Genomic DNA, 18673 nt, shown 5'->3' on the forward strand with positions numbered 1-18673 from the left:
AAAGGAAGACCTGGACTTACACATATTTGGTTGATCCAACAAAGAAATTCATTCCTTAGAGAAGGCAAGAGAGGAATTTGAAAGTCCAAAAGTTGGCAATGATGTAGTCAAATTGCCTTCAAATATCACTGGAACCATCCTCATATGCAGTTTAATAAATGGAACCAAGGGACAGCAGATGCCATGAACGCTGAGGCTCTTAGGAGATCTCTTACAAAGGAAGAAGGTGCTGAAACAAAGCTATCAAAGAGAGGACGACAATGGCAGAAAAGCTGTCATAGGAAGAGTTTGAATTCTGAAGCCCAAGAAAACCTGATCCTGAAAAGGCGTCAGAACTGACTGTTTAGATTTAGAGTGAAGCCCGTGTTGCAAAGCAGGAGCACTGTAAACCACAAGTCCTGCAAGAGAATCAGCCGAGTAGGAGCTTGAATGAGAAGACAGTCCATACAGGATAAAATATGACCGCCACCAAGTCTGCAAAATGCTATGACAGTCGCTAGATATATGGTAAATGGCAAAGCAGAGAACTGATAATGTGTGGAAGAGACAGAGAATTGTAAAACTTTCCTGAAAAGAATATGCAGTTAAGTATTCTTCAAATCTAGATAAACCAGAAAGGCTTGAGGCAGAAGCACTGGAAATACAGTTCCAATTGTTAATGCTTTGAAAGAGGAACCTTTCAGAGAAGTGCTAAGAAAAAATATATATAAAATAAGTCACAAAGAACACTCCTTCCTGGGAGCTAGAAATATCTTGGAATAGAAACTCTAGCCCTTCTGGCAATGAGGAACGGTATAGTGCTCTCAGACAAAAGACCTTAAGAATCAGCTGTGGAAAATGATGCAACTGGCAAGGAGGAGGCTGTGGAGTACGTGAAAATGGAGGAAAGGACTTCCACAAAATTCTGTCGCCCTTATAAGTTACAGACAGAACCCTCTTATCTGTTGTAATTCTCTGCCAAATGAGAAAGGACAGAGACAGTCTGAGACAGAGGAATTTGGCCAAGAGGAAAGTACACAAAATGTTTATCAGGAAAGGAAGACTTGTTTTCTCAGCACAAATCCTTTTAGAGGACCTTTCACCCTTTAGGGGCTACATTTGATGTCTATATGCAAATACATTTGATGTCCATGCGCAGAAGGACTTGCTTCGCAAGGAGAGCTCCTCTAGTACTTAGGATAAGGGGAAAGGAAAATCTGCTAAAGCTCTTGGATGCAACATCTTAAAGAGGTCTGCAGCTGTAGAACCAAACATACTCCGAGTATCCTAATTTAGCTCTGGCATCATCGGGAAGGGATTGAATCCTAACCCAGGAAAACCTCCAATGACTGACCCTGATTCAGTCTCCCTTGAAGCAGCATCATCAGCAAGATCACAACTGCACTTGCTCGAATACCTAGCTACCTGAGAATAAGAAATACCTGAGGTCTTGTCAGAATAAGGCATATCAGCTAAGAAAGAAAGAAATGAAAACACATACCTAGTCTTGTGTGTCTGATAATTGATAGCTCTAAAAAGCCAAAGTAGCACAGGCATACACCTTTTCCCATACCTATCATTGGCTCTGCTATATTTATTTGTTGGCAAGACTTTAAGAGAATAAAAACGTTTAGTGAGCTTGAAAGCTGAAAGAGAAATGAGAGAGGAATCCGGTAAGAGATTCTTAACATTTCCGAGCTTCAGGAAATGTAGAAAACAAGAAGTTATGTACTCACCATAACGTTCAATGTATGTAGTCCATCTCGCCTCACATTCTTACCCATGGGTTTGGAGCCGAATGTCTGCTCCGACTCGGCCAAAACTTTTCTAGCTTGAAGTCTTTCTATTGGCTGGGCTAAGATGGTATCCCATGCTGCACTGCTCTTTATCTCCAGATCTAGTTTGCTGCGAATACCAGCACTCATTCTCCATGCATAACAACACCCAAGGAAAGGAGGAACAAACCAAGAATGAAGGGAGCTCTGAAACCAGACCTAACCTCCAGATCCTCCAGGAAGGAGGAAGGAGGGGGGGTAAGTAAGAATGTGAGATGAGATGGACTACATACATTGAACGTTATGGTGAGTACATAACTTCTTGATGTTATGTAGCCCAATCTCGCCTGCATTCTTACCCATGGGACAGCATCCCTAGCACCTAAATCCTGGGAGGCTCAGTGGAAAATGCTCCTGAGCACTGTGGAACCAAAGGAAGACCTGTCCCTAGATACCACATCTAACTTGTAATGAGTAACAAAGGTGTGAGGAGATGCCCAAGTAGCCGCAGCACAAATATCATCCATAGACAATCTGGCCTGATAGGCTGTAGATGTAGATACAGACTGAGTAGAGTGAGCCTTCACCGGGAACGGTAAATCTTTAGCCCCTGAGGAATAAATGAAAGAAATGCAACTGGAGATCCACCCGGACAGAGTGACTTTGGAGACAGGAGACCCAATTCTGTTTTCCGAAAAGGAAACAAACAACTGATCAGATTTTCTGAGGTCTTTGGTTCTGTGCAGATAAAAACTTAATTATCTGTGTACATCCAATTGATGAAATTTAAATTCTGCCTTGTTTGAGAACTGGGGAAAAAACACTGGCAACTCAATAGATTGATTAAGGTTACTGATTGACGCCACTTTGGGAAGAAAGGAAGGGTTGTGTCTGAGAAAAACCCTGTCCTTATGAAAAATCAAATAAGGGGGTTTTGATTGATAAGGCCTGAAGCTCTGAAATGCGTCTGGCTGACGTGATGGCTACTAAAAAGACAGTCTTCCAAGTTAAGAATTTTAAATCACAAGTGGCTTCAGGCTCAAAGGGGGATGAAGTAAGAGCCTGTAGAACAAAGTTTAAATCCCAAGGCATGACAGGTTCCGATACCGGAGGACGAAGTAACAGAGTGCCCTTCAGAAAAGCCTTACAGAGTCTATGAGCCATCAGACTAGACTCGTTTGCGACATGAAAGGTAGAAATCGCCGCCAATTGGACTTTAATGGTTGCGGCCACTGAACCCTGGTTAAAGACCATAGACAAGAACTCCAATACAGATGAAATTGGAGCAGTGTAAGGGTCAATCTTTTGGGTATGAGCCCAGGTTGAAAACCTCTTCCATTTACTGTAGTAAATCTTCCTGGTGGAGGGCTTATTAGAGGAAGATAAAATATGAACCACCTCCGGTGAGAAATGATGAAGCCTAACTAATGACTGAAGTGGAATAGCCAAGGCTGTCAACCGGAGGGTCCGAAGACAGTGATGGAGCTGCCCTGACATGTGTGTCAGTAAGTCTGGTTGTGGGTCCAGAATTCAAGGAGCATCCATGAGATAGGGATGGAGAAAGGGGAACCAAATTTGACGAGGCCAGTGTGGAGCTTCCCAAGGCTTGCACTTTCTGAATAACCTTTGACAGCAAGGGAACCGGAGGGAAGGCATATAGTAGACCGGCGGGCCAATCGTGGACTACAGCGTCCCTGGGTGACTCCCCCTGAGGGGGGAATCAACGTGAAGTAGCTGCTGCATTTGGCATTGAGGGGGCTGGCAAAGAGGTTGCAGCAAGGCTGACCCCACCTGCGGAAGATCTATTCTGCAACTTGACAGTTCAGGGACCACTCGTAAGGCATTAGAATAGCTCTGCTTAGCCCGTCTGCAATCACATTGGACTTCCCCGGAATGTGCGTTGCCACCAGAAAACGTTGGGAAGACACTGCCCACTGCCACACTCGCATGGCCTCTCTGCAAAAGGGATAGGACTTGATTCCTCCCTGCTTGTTCAGATACCACACCACTGACATATTGTCTGAGTGGATTGCAATAGTCCCGAGAGGAAGAAAGCTCTGAAGTGCTTGCAACGCTAGTAGCACTGCTCTCATCTCCAGGAAATTGATATGCAGATGCATCTCGTGCCCTTGCCACGTGCCTTGGACTGTCCTGCCTAGATAATGCCCCCACCCCACCCCATCTGGGAAGCATCTGTGGTCACCATGGCAATCGGGGGTGCAGGAACGAAGGGCTTTCCTGCATTCAGGTTGTCGGTACGAAGCCACCAACTGAAATCCTGTTTGCACCTGTCCGTGAGTAGAATAGGGTAAGAAAGTGGAAGATGTTGGAGAGACCACTGGGCAAAAAGTAGCCACTGAAGGAGTCTCAAATGTAACCTTGCCAGAGGGACTAACAATCATCGCAGCCACTGTCCCCAATACTTGGAGGACCCATCTTGCCTTTGCTCTTCTCAGGGGAAGCAAGGCATGAACTTGTTGTTGTAGGACTCTGATTCTTTCCTGTGGTAGAAACGCCCGCATGAGGATGGTGTCTAGTTCTGCGCCTATAAAAGTGACACGCTGTGAGGGCAACAAGGCAGATTTTTCCAGTTCAATGTGATGCCCAGCTGTTGACATAGGTTCATAGCAGCGTCCCTGGTCTGAATTAGTAGATGCCTGGTGGTGGCAGTAAGGAGCCAGTCGTCCAGATATGGAAACACTTGGAATCCCTGATGTCTCAAGTGAGCAGTCACCACTGCCATGCATTTGGTAAACACCCTGGGGACTGTGGTGAGACCAAAGGGCAGGGCTCGAAACTGAAAATGACTGGCTCCCAGCCGGAAGCGTAGGTGACTTCTGGATGCCCTGTCAATCTTGATGTGGTAGTAAGCATCCTTGAGGTCGATGGAGCACATCCACACTTCTTTTCCCAACAATGGGAGAATAGACTGCAATGTGACCATTAGGAACTTGGACTTTTGCATGTGGGTGTTAAATTGGCTGAGATCTAATATGGGTCTCAGGTCCCCTGTCCTTTTCGGCACCAAAAAGTATCTTGAGTAAGTCCCTAATCCGATCTGGTCTGAGGGGACATGTTGGATGGCTCCTTCTTCTAGCAGCTTTGAAACTTCTGAAGCTGCAAAATCCCTTTGACTGGGTGGAACATCCGGGGTTTTCTTGATTGGAGGGGGATCTGACGAGAAGGAGATGACATATCCTCCGGAAATTATTCGTAGAACCCATTGGTCCTGGGTGATGTCTTGCCAGGCCTCCAGGTATAAAGAGATTCGACCCCCGACTGGCTCCGGAAACGCACAGTCGGGCCTCCCATCAGGAGCGGCGGTATGGAGAACCACGAAAGGAATCGCGGACTCCTGAGATGCAGGGGCCTCCTCTGCCACTAGGGCAGCATCTTGGGGCAGTGTCTCCCTGAATAAAAACCCCCTCCTCTGCCTCTGGCGGGGGGCTCACCTTGTGCACTGGGAAAAAACCTCTGTGATTTCTTGAACCACAATTTGCCACCCGTCTGGGCCTTGGATAAGGCCTAGAGGGAAGGGAAGGGAAAAACAGACTCCTACAGTAGACAGAGTTTTTCCCTCCTGCTCACACCTGGTGAGGGTGTCTTTCACCTTGGTTCCGAACAAAGAGGAACCATCGAAAGGGGCGTCGGTGAATGAAGACTTGAAGGCCTCCGCGAAATGACAAAGGCGCATCCAGGCCTGTCTCCTAAGAGCAACTCCTGAACTTGCTGCCCTACTCGCTCCATCGGCTGCATATGAGATCAGCCTCATGGAGGAGTTAACGATGGAATTGAGGGTAGACATCTGAGCGTTAACAGTCTGGGTCACCGCCTTAGAAACGTTACCCGTGAGAGTATCTCCAAGCTCCTTGAGGAGATCTCTCTGGAGCCATATAAAGTGAGATAAATAATTCAGTGACCGTAAGGTAAAGGTCGCTGAAGAAAGGGTACACTTCCCATACCGGTCCATGGTCCTAGACTCCTTGTTAGGAGGATGGACGGTGGAAGAAGTCTCGGCTAATTCCTTCTGAGTGGCCGCTGCCACCACCATGGCATCCACAGGGACTCCCCTTGGACAGAAATTCCTTACCAGGAGGAGCAGACAAAAATTTATTGGGTCTCCTGGGGACTTGTTCCACAGAGTCAGGGGTCTCCCACACCCTTCGACAGACCAAATCCAGAAGCACGAAGGGTGGAGATACCCAGGAGGCGGAGGGCTGAGCACCAAAGGCCTTCAGGAAGACCGACTCCTCCTCGGAGGGGGCTTTGGATGGCCAGTCACCTCTTTGTTTCAAAATCTCTAGGATGTCAGAGAAAGAAACATCCTCGAATGACTTGGGGGGACCCCTCCGATTCCTCGAGGTCGGTGTCTGATGTGAGAGACTCATCCTGGGAATCTATGCGTTTCCACTTGCACGTCTTCTTTCTGGGTGGCTCCTCAGGCAAGGACTCTGAGGGGGCCCTCAGAAATGTGGGGGCCACTCATGGGGGTACCCTGAGGCCTTGGGGCTCTGCTGTCTAGAGATAGATGGTGATCAGAGACCTGCACCGGTGTAGTAGGGGACAGAGTGATCAACCCGCATGATGCCGCTGACGACCTGGTCAGCGCACTCCGCATGGCCTTGAATGCCGGGCCCCCTGAGTCAGAGGAGCGACCAGCCTCCGAAACCACAACAGGAATCAGACTTCCCCACGCCGAAGCACCGAGAGGGAAACTAGGAACAGATAGGTGTCCCGAAGCCTCTCCCTCGGGTCCGACCAAAGAATCCTGTGGACGGCGCTGACGGGGTCGGAGCTGACATCGGCACCGATAAGCCAGGAGGGGCTGTCGGAACCGACCTAGGGACATCACACAGAGCCGAGCACTCCGGCTCTGAAAGCTGAGATACGCTCGGAGGAGGAAGTATCGAAGCAGGTTGAAGGATGGGCTCCAGAGCCGACTGGGTAGGAGCCGAGAACAATTTTGCCAAAACTGCTGACTGAAGGAGTCGCTGCACCACTCTATCGACATCCACATCTGATAAAGTCCTGGAGGATTTAGAGGATAGAGAGGGAGATCGAGACCTCCTCTCTGAAGGGGACCTGCGAGGAGGTGATGCTGGCCTAATGCTAGGCGATCGGCTCCGCATAGGTTCCAAAATTATTGGAACCGATGCCAGTTCCATAACCACAGACACTTCCTGCGGCCCCCGAGGACAATGGAGCAGAGGATGTTGAAGCAGACTTTGCTATTTTCTCCGGTGGCTCCAAGGAGACTGATGGAGCCGGAGATCTTTTTAGATTTTGAAGATTTTGTCTTGGAGCTGGAAGCAGTTTCCAGGAGGGCTTCAGAAGTCCCTTCAAAATCAACTTATTCTTCCTTTCCTGAAGAACTCTCAAACTAAACGCATGACAGAAACTGCACGACTCCTGGAGATGGATTGCTCCCAGACAATACACACAGACAGAATGTCCATCGGTAATGGACATTTTATAGCTGCACCTAGAGCATTTCTTGAAGCCCGAGGGCTTGTGTTCCTTAGAATCTTTGGACACAGTTAGCTACAACAAGGCACCAAAGACAACAATAACTGACAACAGTACCAATGGTAAAACAGTCACAATGCAGGAAAAACACTACCACAAACAAAAACCTGAAGATCTCTAACTAAAACGATCCTTTGGCACAACACAGGAGGGGAAGACTAAAACCTCTAATTTAAACGGTTTTAGACCTGTAAAAAATATAACACAGGGAAGCAAGGGACAGACTAGGTCCTCTAACTGAAAACGGGCCTAGCCCGTTGGAAACAGCTAGTGGGATACCACAGAAAAAAACGATCAAACACAAAACTTTTTCACCATACAAGACCAGAACATACAATAGCTATTAAAATAGCTTTTTGTTACCAATTCTCTAATAATGAAGAAAAAAGGGTACTTAGCCAGAGCCAAGAGCGAGACCACGTCCGAGCTACACGAGCGGCAAATGAGATCTGGGGATATAGAGCAGTTTAGCATGGGATACCATCTTAGCCCAGCCAATAGAAAGACTTCGAGCTAGAAAAGTTTTGGCCGAGTCGGAGCAGACATTCGGCTCCGAACCCACGGGTAAGAATGTAGGTGAGATTGGACTACATAACATCCTGCTTTTTGTTTTTTTTTAGAAGCAGGAGGTTGAGACTCAGGAGCTTGAAAAACCACACCTGAAAAGTGTCTAACAGGTCTTGGAACAGGAGGAACTGCAGAAGGTCTAGGGGAATTCATCAGAAAGAGATCGTAACAGCTCTTCTAAACAACAGATATCTAAAAGCTTTCCCACTTAAAATGTTGAATCATTTCAGGATATTATCCCCAGAGTAAAGTTCCTCCACTGGGGAATCAGAGTCAAAACAGTACTCCTCATCAGAACCCACAGCATGAAGAGAATGAATCTGGGAAAAATAAGCTAAAGACTCCTCCCCAAAATCAATCTTCATTAGGAGAAGAATCTCTAATCCTTTTTAAAGGTCTGGAAAAAGAGGGAATGTTTACAGGAGAAGGGATAGAAAACCCATAAGGAAGCTTCAAAGTCATCAGGGCTTTAAAAAGGCCTTGGGTAAAGCCTTCCTATTCTTTCGGAGTCCTTAGCCGTAGGATACATATGGCTAGTTTTCAGCATCTTTTTAACAGGGATGCTCACCTATACCAACCTCGGAAGTTTTCAGCCCTGACAAACCTACATTAAGGAAACCTTGACTTGATCCCAAACAAGAATTTGTGGAATCCCCCGGCTCTTCCAAAATCAACAGCAGAGGTTCCTTCTTTTCATCCTCAATAGATGCTGGCCTGGGCCCAGCTGATAACGGCTCAGCTCCAGCCCCAGCACACGTCGGCTCAGCCCAAGCCCACATCGGCTCAGCTCCGGGCCCAGCCCACGTCGGCTCAGAGCCAGCCCCAGCCCAAGCCCATGTCAGCTCAGCCCCAACCCAAGCCCACGTCGGCTCAGCCCCAGCCCACATCGGATCAGCTACAGGAGACGTGCAAACAGCCTGCTCCATACTGGCCTCCAACAGGGTTATGACAGGAGAGGCAGGTGTCTGTACTGAATGGTCCCCAGTCTCCTCCTCAGGCAAAACATACGTCAGGCAGGGGTTAGACAGCAGATGTCAGATTTCAATTTCTCTAGCTTCTTCTTTAAAGAAGTCTGGATGCCCAGACAACTGAAGATTCCAAAGCCATAGCTCTTTGAGCACAAAGATTAAAATGCTGATTTTCAAGACAGACCAAAAGAGACCAAAGAAAGATGGCTGTGCAGGGACTTTAGAATGAAGGCCTGGCAAGCAGAACAGTCTTTATGATTGTGTTACACACCTTAGCAAAAAATGCCCTTATAGGAATCTGCCTCTCACAATCACACTTCCCCTTTCTAGATGGCATGTATCTACAAATAAAACAGAGCTAAAGAAAAAGGAACACTCAAAGGGGTACTTACCTGCCAATGGCTCACTAGTCTGCACCCAGGCAAACAACCTACAGACTGAAAATGAAAAGATGCACTCATACAAGTGACAAAGAAGCTCTGTGTTTTGGGCTTGAATGTTATTAACTCTTTCGGACACAAGGCACAAGTCTGACGTATGGCACATGGCAGGGCCTAGGATTTAGTATGCTGGACAGAGGTGCAAGTACCCCTGGCAGGATATCCCAATAGTAAAGAATACTATAACAGTGATTAAGGAAGGACATCAAAAGATATGTATACACACTAAGTAAATAATTCCTTCAAGTCGGTTTTCTAAAACAGAGTTAAAGATATTAGTACTTCAAGTTCATGAGTTCTAAATTTCCATTTCTAATACACTTTTTTCATTGTACAGAACAATGCTAAACACATTCAGCAGGTAGACGTACTAATAAAACAAATGCCGTATCAGTCAGTGATACCCAATTATGTAGTCTCAGGAGATCAACAGGTAGCACATTTGCTACTGGTTCAGGAGGTTATGGGTTCTACTCCCACACCAGGAAGTTGTTTTATTTACTTGCCAATACAGTGCAGAATATGGGGGCTGCTGTACTCCTGTGTATGTCATCCTTTGGATGACAAGTTTAACAGAGGCCCCCTGTGCCTGAGATGGTGGTAGCTCAGGTGGATTCAAAAGTCCCTTGTGTCAAAATAGACTACGGGAAGTTCACCGGTGTTCAAACCAAATTTCTCCTTGTCGGTATGACTATAACTACCATACATAGGAGATACAACGGGCTCTTCAAAATTACAATCCAATGAATTCAATCTCACCCAGTCCAAACCAAACAGCTAACCATACAAAAAAACACTTGGGAACAAAGCTAGTTGTAAAAAACTTAGACTTAAAATCAACTAATTGCTTTCACCCTGTAAATGACAGGGGCTTCCTCATAGTTGCATCCACCAGCTTACACTTGCAATTTACACCTCATTCCACTGATCACATCCAAGTAGTGACTTTAACGAGTAAAGACCACATGCAAAGTCTACCACAAATGATTTACGTAGAGTTATTAAAAAAAAATAATATACTGTATACTTTAATACAACACAATAACGACAATGCTAAAAAAAATATGTAGACTTTGATAAATAGGTAATAAAAACCTCAGCCACTACCTACTGCAATATCAAAGTCACAATAAACAATAAATATACATATATATGATATATACATACATTTTCTATATACTATATATATATATAATTACACACAGACCATTTAATCCATGTTTAAATTAAAATCAAAATTAATATTAGTCAAACTATTTGCATTCATCTTAAGTATACTTTAAACACAAAACAGTCCCAGAGGTTGGCATGCTTCAGCCTCAATTGCCGTGTTAATTCCTTAAAGTCAAGCGTATTTTCCAAGTCACTTCCGTTTAATGATCTCACAACCCTATCAATCACAAAAAAATCCAAGTTTCTTAAACTTTGTGCAGGCAGTCACATGTCTATAAAGGGCATTGTTAGCACTGCTAAACTGATGTCCTTTGATATCATATAGATGTTCCATTACACGGTCACAAACTTCAGTCAGTTTTGCCCACAGAAAAAGCAGCACATGAACTGCAAAGGGCAACATAATCCACCAAGGTAGTATAAAAATTATATTTTCCAGGACACAAGGGAATCTACTAATACTTATGAACCTTCAAGGATGACTCTACAACATTTACATCTTCCACAAATGTTCATAGGATGTTTATGGTTGGTGAATAATCCATCTGTTTCTCTTTCAATTAAATTCTTAATATTAACTCCCTTACTGTAAATCACTATTGGTTGTTCACCACATTTCTCCCTCATACTCCTAAAAAGCACGGAGTTCCATAAAATTTTAAATGCTGCGGTGTATTAAAAATATCACAGCTAAATGGTACAATAAATGGAACAAGTTTACCACTCTGATGATGTTATTGTCATTACCAACTTCCATACCAAGAACAATGAATAGCAGGAACACCACCTTGAGTCTAATCTGAAAAGAGGCCATTGGCCTAGTGGGACTACCCCAGTCAACAAAGTGTACACAAATAAAAAGTATGCAATGAAATAAAGGACAGACTCACTCACAAACAAAAATGTTCACTGTTTCATACTTATATTAAAGGGCAAGCTATTTTCAGAACAGTACCATAAACACTTGACATACAAACTTTAATTTATTTTTGTCATCCATGAAACTACTCCATACTTGCATTGTCCTGAAAGTTCACCACCATAATTTTAATGTGCATTTTAATACTATTCCACTGGAAACAGACAATATACTAAAAAGATTTATGGTGCACTTGAATAGTTTTCTTTCAGCTATCATTGTGTAGCATAATTATTAGGCCTTAATACTTAATTTTACCATGTATTTGGGAATACAAATACTCTGTTGCTGCTTTGGTTAGGAAACAGTGCACTACACAATGCCCTGATTTTTTTGTGACAGTCATATTTTGAAGAAAAAACTGCAGCAAATCAAACATTTTCTTGCTTATTAAATAAGTTAAAGTAAGGCAACTTAATTTCCAAGTCTTCCCACATGGCCTAAGAATTAAAGAACTATCAATATTCTATTAATATGAAAAGTGTCTTTAGAGATGAGTGAATTACACTACAGTATAGCAATAATGAAGCCATCCTTACCTCAATTTTCACACTGTCATGCTGAACAGAGAAATCCAGCCTAGATGGAGCTACATCAAAGGTAATTCGTTCTCCTCTGTAGAATGGGATCTGGAAATGTAAAGTAGGTTATTGGTTAAGCCTGTTTATGAAGAACTGAACAGGTTCGTATTTACTCGTAACATGAGCACCAGGCACCTAGCACCAGTGATAGTGAACAGGAATAAACACTGTAAAATGGACCGGGATAGTGAACAGGAATCAGCACTGTGAAATAGGACCTGCCGCAGAAAAACAAAAATTCACTCAAAAGACACATCCTTAAAATCCAGTCCACTGTTTTCAGTGCAGCTGCATGGCTTAAGGCTCAACTTTTTCAACATTACTTCTTTCTGTTGTCTACAACTGTTGCAGAATCATGAATCCTAACAACGCCTCTTGATGGGCAACATCCATGTCAAGTCACACTCGCTGTTTCAATACATCTAAAGACAGACAAAACACAGTTTCGAATAATTTCCTTAAAACTTAGCTTGTTTACATATCATCTAGCTTGAACAATACAGCAGACATTAAAAAGGCTGAATCATCTAGGCCACAGTGGACAAACATCTCTATACTTCAATCCAACAGACAAGCTGAGGAGAGGCTTTGAACTAATTATGTCATGGTGCTTTTACAATTTTTGTTTAACATACAAATATTTTCTGTTTAATGGGACATTTTATTTGCAGATCACTGTACGACACAAGGGGGCACAGTATGCCTTGCAAATATAAACACTTCTAGAGACGGCATTATGAAATATTTCTATTGTATGTATTCTTTTTCAGTTATATTTCTGAATTCATTCACTTGGCTGTGCCTGAAAATGGTCATCTGTGAACAGTGTACCATCACAATAAACAAACAAAAAGGATAAATAAAAACTTTATTTGAAGATTTTGTTTAGGATGTTTTCTATGATCTTTATACTGACAAGCATTTATGTTTGACACACACACATACTGGAATTTTCAGGAGTTTTTACAAGATTTCAGCTATAATTATGGTTTAAAATGTACTTAGTGTGACATAGTGGCATCCTATTTAATTTTCTAGAAGTGTGTTTAACACCTGTCACCCCTGGGCTTTCGGATATTGGCAAAGGCTCTTGCTACCCCCATAGTGCCTTTTTTAGGCAAGGCTCAAAAGACAAACCCACCTCCATAGGTATCACAAGGGATAAGAAACTAAGAGTAATGCTACTCAATGCCAGAAGTCTAAACCTCAAGATGCATGCACTCGAAACTCTCCTCAGCATGGAGAACATCGATATCTGTGCAGTAACAGAAACCTGGTTCAAGGCTCCCGAGAGCATCCCAGCACTACCAGGTTATACCTCATACCATGCTTTTCGCCTCCAAAACTTGGACCGAACCACAAAAGGAGGCGGAGTATCCATATTCACAAAGATACCCACACCTCCAGGTTGGTGGCACAGCACGAAGCATCAGAGACTATCCATGTGCAACTAACAGTGGGTAAAACTGCCTTCCAGTTTATAGCCTGCTACAGACCACCCTCCCAAACCCAGGAACCCCACTCAGCCTTCCTGAGAACACTGGAAAATATGAAGGTCTCTCCAAACACCATTATATTGGGCGACTTCAACTACCCAAACATAGACTGGGAGCATTACTCTAGCTCCAACACCTTAGCCCAAAGGTTCCTAGAATTTATAAACTCAAATGCTATGGAACAACTTGTTACCACTCCCACAAGAGGGGAAAACATACTGGACCTGATCATCACCAACATGGGGACTCTATGCTCCAGACCAGAAGTGTATCCCTCACTGGTAAGATCAGACCATAAACTAATCTCACTGGATATTCACATCCCGATCCCACCCCCTGCCCAGAAAACCACAGTGAAAAACTTCTCTAAAGCAAATTTAACACTCCTCAAAACTGAGGCGGAATCCTTCAAAGCACCCGGGCCTGTGGAAAATACGGCCCAGACTGCAGAATCCTTTATAAACGCATTCTATGAACACCTTCAGGAATGCATGGATCTTGCAATCCCAAACAAAACCAAGACCCAATCCTCCAAAGGCAGACGTCCTGTCTGGTGGACCCCAGCCATAAACAAACTATACAATAGAAGGAGGAAGCTACTACATGATGGAGCAAAATCCCAAAAAGGGAAGGCATCTCTGATCAGTATTAGCAAAAATCTACGGGCACTCATAAAATCATCTAAGGCCAGCTTCGAGAGAAAAATTGCACAGGACACTAAGGATAATCACAAGGCTTTCTTTAGTTATGTTAGGAACCTGGGTGAGAATTCCCAGATATGCTCAGAATTAGTCCAAAATGACAAAAAATACACCAAACCTACAGACATTGCCAACATCCTAGCTGACAGGTTCAGCGCAAACTCTCCCCCCCCACCCCACCTAAAGGGCAAATATCTATCCCAGCAGAGTGCTGCCTCCCTGACATCTCAGATGCTCAGGTAAGAGCCGCCCTCTCCAAAGCAAAAAAACACAGCATCAATGGGACCAGACGGTGTCCCGGGCTGCGTCCTACATGAACACCAAGAAGAGCTAAACCCAAACATAAAACTACTGTTCAATCTCAGCCTTACTACAGGATATGGACCCAAAGAGTGGTGTACAGCAACAGTGGTCCCTCTCCACAAAGGTGGTGCCTCAACGGATCCTGGAAACTATAGCCCCATAAGCCTGACTAGCTTGGTCTGCAAAGCAATGGAAAGGATCATCATGGACCTCATAAATAAAGATATTGGGGACCTACAGACACTGGATCCTACCCAGTTCGGCTTTGTTAAGGGCAGATCCTGCCTCTTAAACCTGGTCGATTTCTTTGAAACAGTCACTAAGGCCATTGACGAGGGGAAGGTGGTCCACACAGCCTACCTGGACCTCGCAAAAAGCCTTCGATACAATACCCCACTCGGGCATTATAGATAAGCTCACCAGCTTAAATATAAACCCCTATGTCACTAGATGGGCTGCAAACAGGTTCAAGGACAGAACCCACATGGTTAGAATTGCTGGAGCCATGTCAGACTCCAAACCAGTTACAAGTGGCGTCCCACAAGGCTCAGTCCTGGGACCTCTCTTGTTCGGTATATATTTCTCGGAGGTACAGGCCAACACGGAAGGACTGTGGCTGATCAAGTTCGCAGATGACTGCAAACTGGGTGCCATAATCGGCTCTCCAGCCGACACAATCATCCTCCAAAAGGGCCTCATAGAAACAGACAACTGGTGCCAGAGCCATGGCCTCAAGCTAAACGCCAAAAAGTGTATAGTCATCCCCTTTGGCGAAAACAAAGTGCCCACAAATTACCACATAGGTGGTAATCCATTAAGTACAGAAGAAGTAATTAGGGACCTGGGGACCCAAGTTGATAGCAATCTCTCATTTGACAACCACGTGGCCAAAGTGGTTAGAAGAACATTTTATATAGCCCACCTAATCATGAAGGGATTCACATCTAGATCAGGGGAGGTCACCGTGCCTCTTTACTCATCCCTCATCAGGCCCATAATTGAGTACAATGTCCTTTTGGGATGTACCTTACCAGACACCTGCAGCAACTGGAAAGACCCCAAAAGTACCTCACCAAGAGGATCAAAGGGCTCAAACAGATGCCATATGCTGCCCGGTTAAAGAAACTCCAGCTCTACTCAGTGGCATACCGCCTGCTCAGAGGCGATCTGTGCCTGGCATATAAAGCCATGTCCAACCCGGAATTAATGGACATGCTGCCCTCAGAAAATCCAAATCTCATCGAGCTACGCGCTCGAGAGACTTGAACCTCAGCACTGAAATAAATAGGACATGCTGGAGGGACAGATTCATAACCCAGAGGCTCCCTTCACTGTGGAATAAAATCCCAGTCCAGGTTAGGCAGAGTCCCTCATTGACTCTCTTCAAGAGGAATCTTGATGAGTGGATGGGAGATCGTAGGTTTACCCCAGGTATCACTTCTGTGTCACTGTTAGACAGTGGCACAGTATACTAACCTCGAAAAAGTGCATAGCAAAATTAATTTAAAATGGGTGGCGAAAGCCAAACACACTCTGGCTAGGGGGGGGGGTTAGCACCACATTTACAATTTTTTAAGAAGAGTGCAACTCCTGTTTGCTCTCCAGAACTCAGAACTCACAGCAGCACAACAAATGGATACAAGAACTGATGACATGACCTGGCAGAAAACATTAACAGCTAAGAAACAAAGCTAGTAAAGCACAATGCTATAACTTTTGTCAGAGGTACCAACAAGGGAGGAGGAAGCCTACTTGACTAATAACACAATTTGATAAAAAAATACTGCAAAGAAAATGCAACAGACTTTGAATTACAAGGTAAGAAAAAGGAAGGAATTTCAACAAAAAATATGCAAATAAAAATGAAACTGAAATGTAACGATATCCAGAGGACATCTTCAACTGACCACCTTCAAGAGGTAACTGACGAGATCGTAAGAGGAGTCCTTAGGCATTGAGGACTGTGGGTAATGAGGAGGGCCAAGGTAGCCCAGTAATAGTTCGTAAGCTGAGGTCAGTCTTACAGGATTAGATGTGATGGAGATGAAACTCCTGAAAAATTATCCAGTAGTTCAGTCATTTATTAGATTTTCTTTTTGCTCATTTTTCCATCTAATGCTTAATATATGAATTAATCACTTCTATTGTATTTCTCTAGATTTCTTATCTGTAAACTTTTTTCTTGAGAAATTGTCAAACAGTGATGAATCACTGATTTCAGCTCATGTGTTATATGTAGAATACAGTAAGAAATGTATATGAATTTTGCATTTTGCATTTATTACACTTCTGTTGCAAAGATTTATGACTAAGAAATGTAGTGATGTGTAGTTTACATGTTCCCTATTTGTACTTTCTCTGTGCCTATCATAGAAAAAAAGTGACACAGACATTCCTGTTTCCAAATTTCCTATCCAAAACCAGATTACTAGTCTTATCTCACTTACATCCTTGTTGCGAAAATCCCCACCAAAAAACTGATTTATTACCATTGAAGTGAAGTCCTGTACTCTGAAGACTTGGGACAACAGTTATGTCTTGTCCTTTTCCCACCCTGCTATAACTCAGCAATGACTTGTGCCTCATCTCCCATTTGGAAATTACCACCAATATGCAAGCAGACCTTCAAGTGATCTGTTGCTCCATCAAGAAAAATAATTTATAGGTTTATGCACTAAAACTTCAGGCCACTGTGCTGAGCACTTTGGGTTAACTGAACCAGGTCGCAGGAGTGTGGCAGACACAGCAGCACCCCTAAAAAGCCTACAGCTGTTTACATACCTCAACAAACAGGCTGATCCTGCCATCATTTTCAAATACAGACTGAATCGGTCATGCAAAAAACATGGAGAGAACTTTACAGATTCCTCTGCAAGCAGTAAGAGTTCAGCTTCAACTTCACCCCACCCCTCTCCCCTCCAATATTCACAGACCACATATCAACACATCTACCCCACTCCTCAAATCTCCCAAGAACAAGTTCTTGGCCAAGAACACTACATTTATGGGGCCAAATAATATAACAGGCTGCCTACCAGCTAGCCTGAAACGAAGTGTCAGACCTCCTACAGAGGCTAGTCAACATTAGTCTCAAAACAGGTTTGTGTCTGATGAATGGAAGGGGCTACAACAGACCTGAGTAATTACAGACTCATAAGCCTGACCAATCTCATTTGCAAGACTATGGAAAGGATCATTATGGAGCTAATAAAGTATATAAGTGACCTGCAAACTCTCGGCCCAACATAGTTCAGATCTGTCAAAGGTAGGTCCTAACTACTCCAACCTTGTTGACTTCTTTGAGAAAGTCAGTGATGCAAAGGACAAGAGCTAATCAGTGCAAAATGCTTTTCTGAATCTTGCAAAGGTGTCTGGCACCATCCCACACCAGGCATCGTAGATAAACTCTCCCCGTGAATTGTTAAACCTGTGCAACTCACTGAAGAGTAAACTGACTCAAAAAGAGAACACAGGAATTAAGGGTGGGTGGATCTATCTCCTCCAGAAGACCAGTCACTAGTGGTGTGTGCCAGGGTTCAGTCAATAGATCACTTCTCTTTGACAATAACTTCTTGGATGTTAAAACCAATGTTACGGGATTGTGTGACCAATTATGCAGATGACTGCAAACTTGGTGTCAATATAAACTCCCCCAGAGGACACCATAATGATACAAGAGGGCCTGTCTCAAGCAATTTAATGTCGAAACAAGGACTGAAAACTAAATGCTATGAAATGTACAACCACCCTTTGGTAAACATCATGGCTCCTTTTGTAACCAGTAGATTGACAACACTCCTATGAAAATTAACCCGTAGTTAGAGATATGGGAGCCTGTGTTGACAATGAACTGAGGTTTAATGATCATGTATCCACGATTATAAGGAAGTCCTTTTTCACTGCATCACTTACATCAAAGGGTATGGTGTACAGATCAGTGAACATAACTGTTCCCCTGTACTTTGCAGTCATTTGGCAAATCACGGACTTAAATGTGCCTTTCTGTAGGTACTTGCACAAAACTTGTCAGAGCTGGAATGACCACAACACTTCCTCACTAAAAATCAATGGCCTAAATCATAAAAACTAAGCATACTGCCTCAAAGCTTTGTCTTTCTTTTCTGTACCATACAGGCGACTAAGAGGTGACCTCTGCCTTATATAGACCCTGTTCTGTCAGACCTATTACACATTTGGAAGTCAGGTAGCATCAGAAACACCCACTCAAGGGATCACAATCTTTTT

General features: G+C 43.9%; 1 protein-coding gene across 2 annotated transcripts in view; it reads right to left on the bottom strand.

Annotated features, from left to right (window-relative positions):
- The window catches only part of LOC122816397 (nodal modulator 1-like), an 877949-nt gene that overhangs the window by 639716 nt on the left and 219560 nt on the right, over positions 1-18673 (bottom strand). For both annotated transcript variants that reach the window (XM_044089153.1, XM_044089155.1), the window contains exon 9: positions 11887-11976. In XM_044089153.1, the coding sequence (XP_043945088.1) occupies positions 11887-11976 (90 nt within the window). The remainder of the gene's footprint in view (positions 1-11886; positions 11977-18673) is intronic.

Source organism: Protopterus annectens, chromosome 12.part0 (genome assembly GCF_019279795.1).
Source record: "Protopterus annectens isolate FY-2018-M chromosome 12.part0, PAN1.0, whole genome shotgun sequence".
Lineage (NCBI taxonomy): Eukaryota > Metazoa > Chordata > Ceratodontiformes > Protopteridae > Protopterus > Protopterus annectens.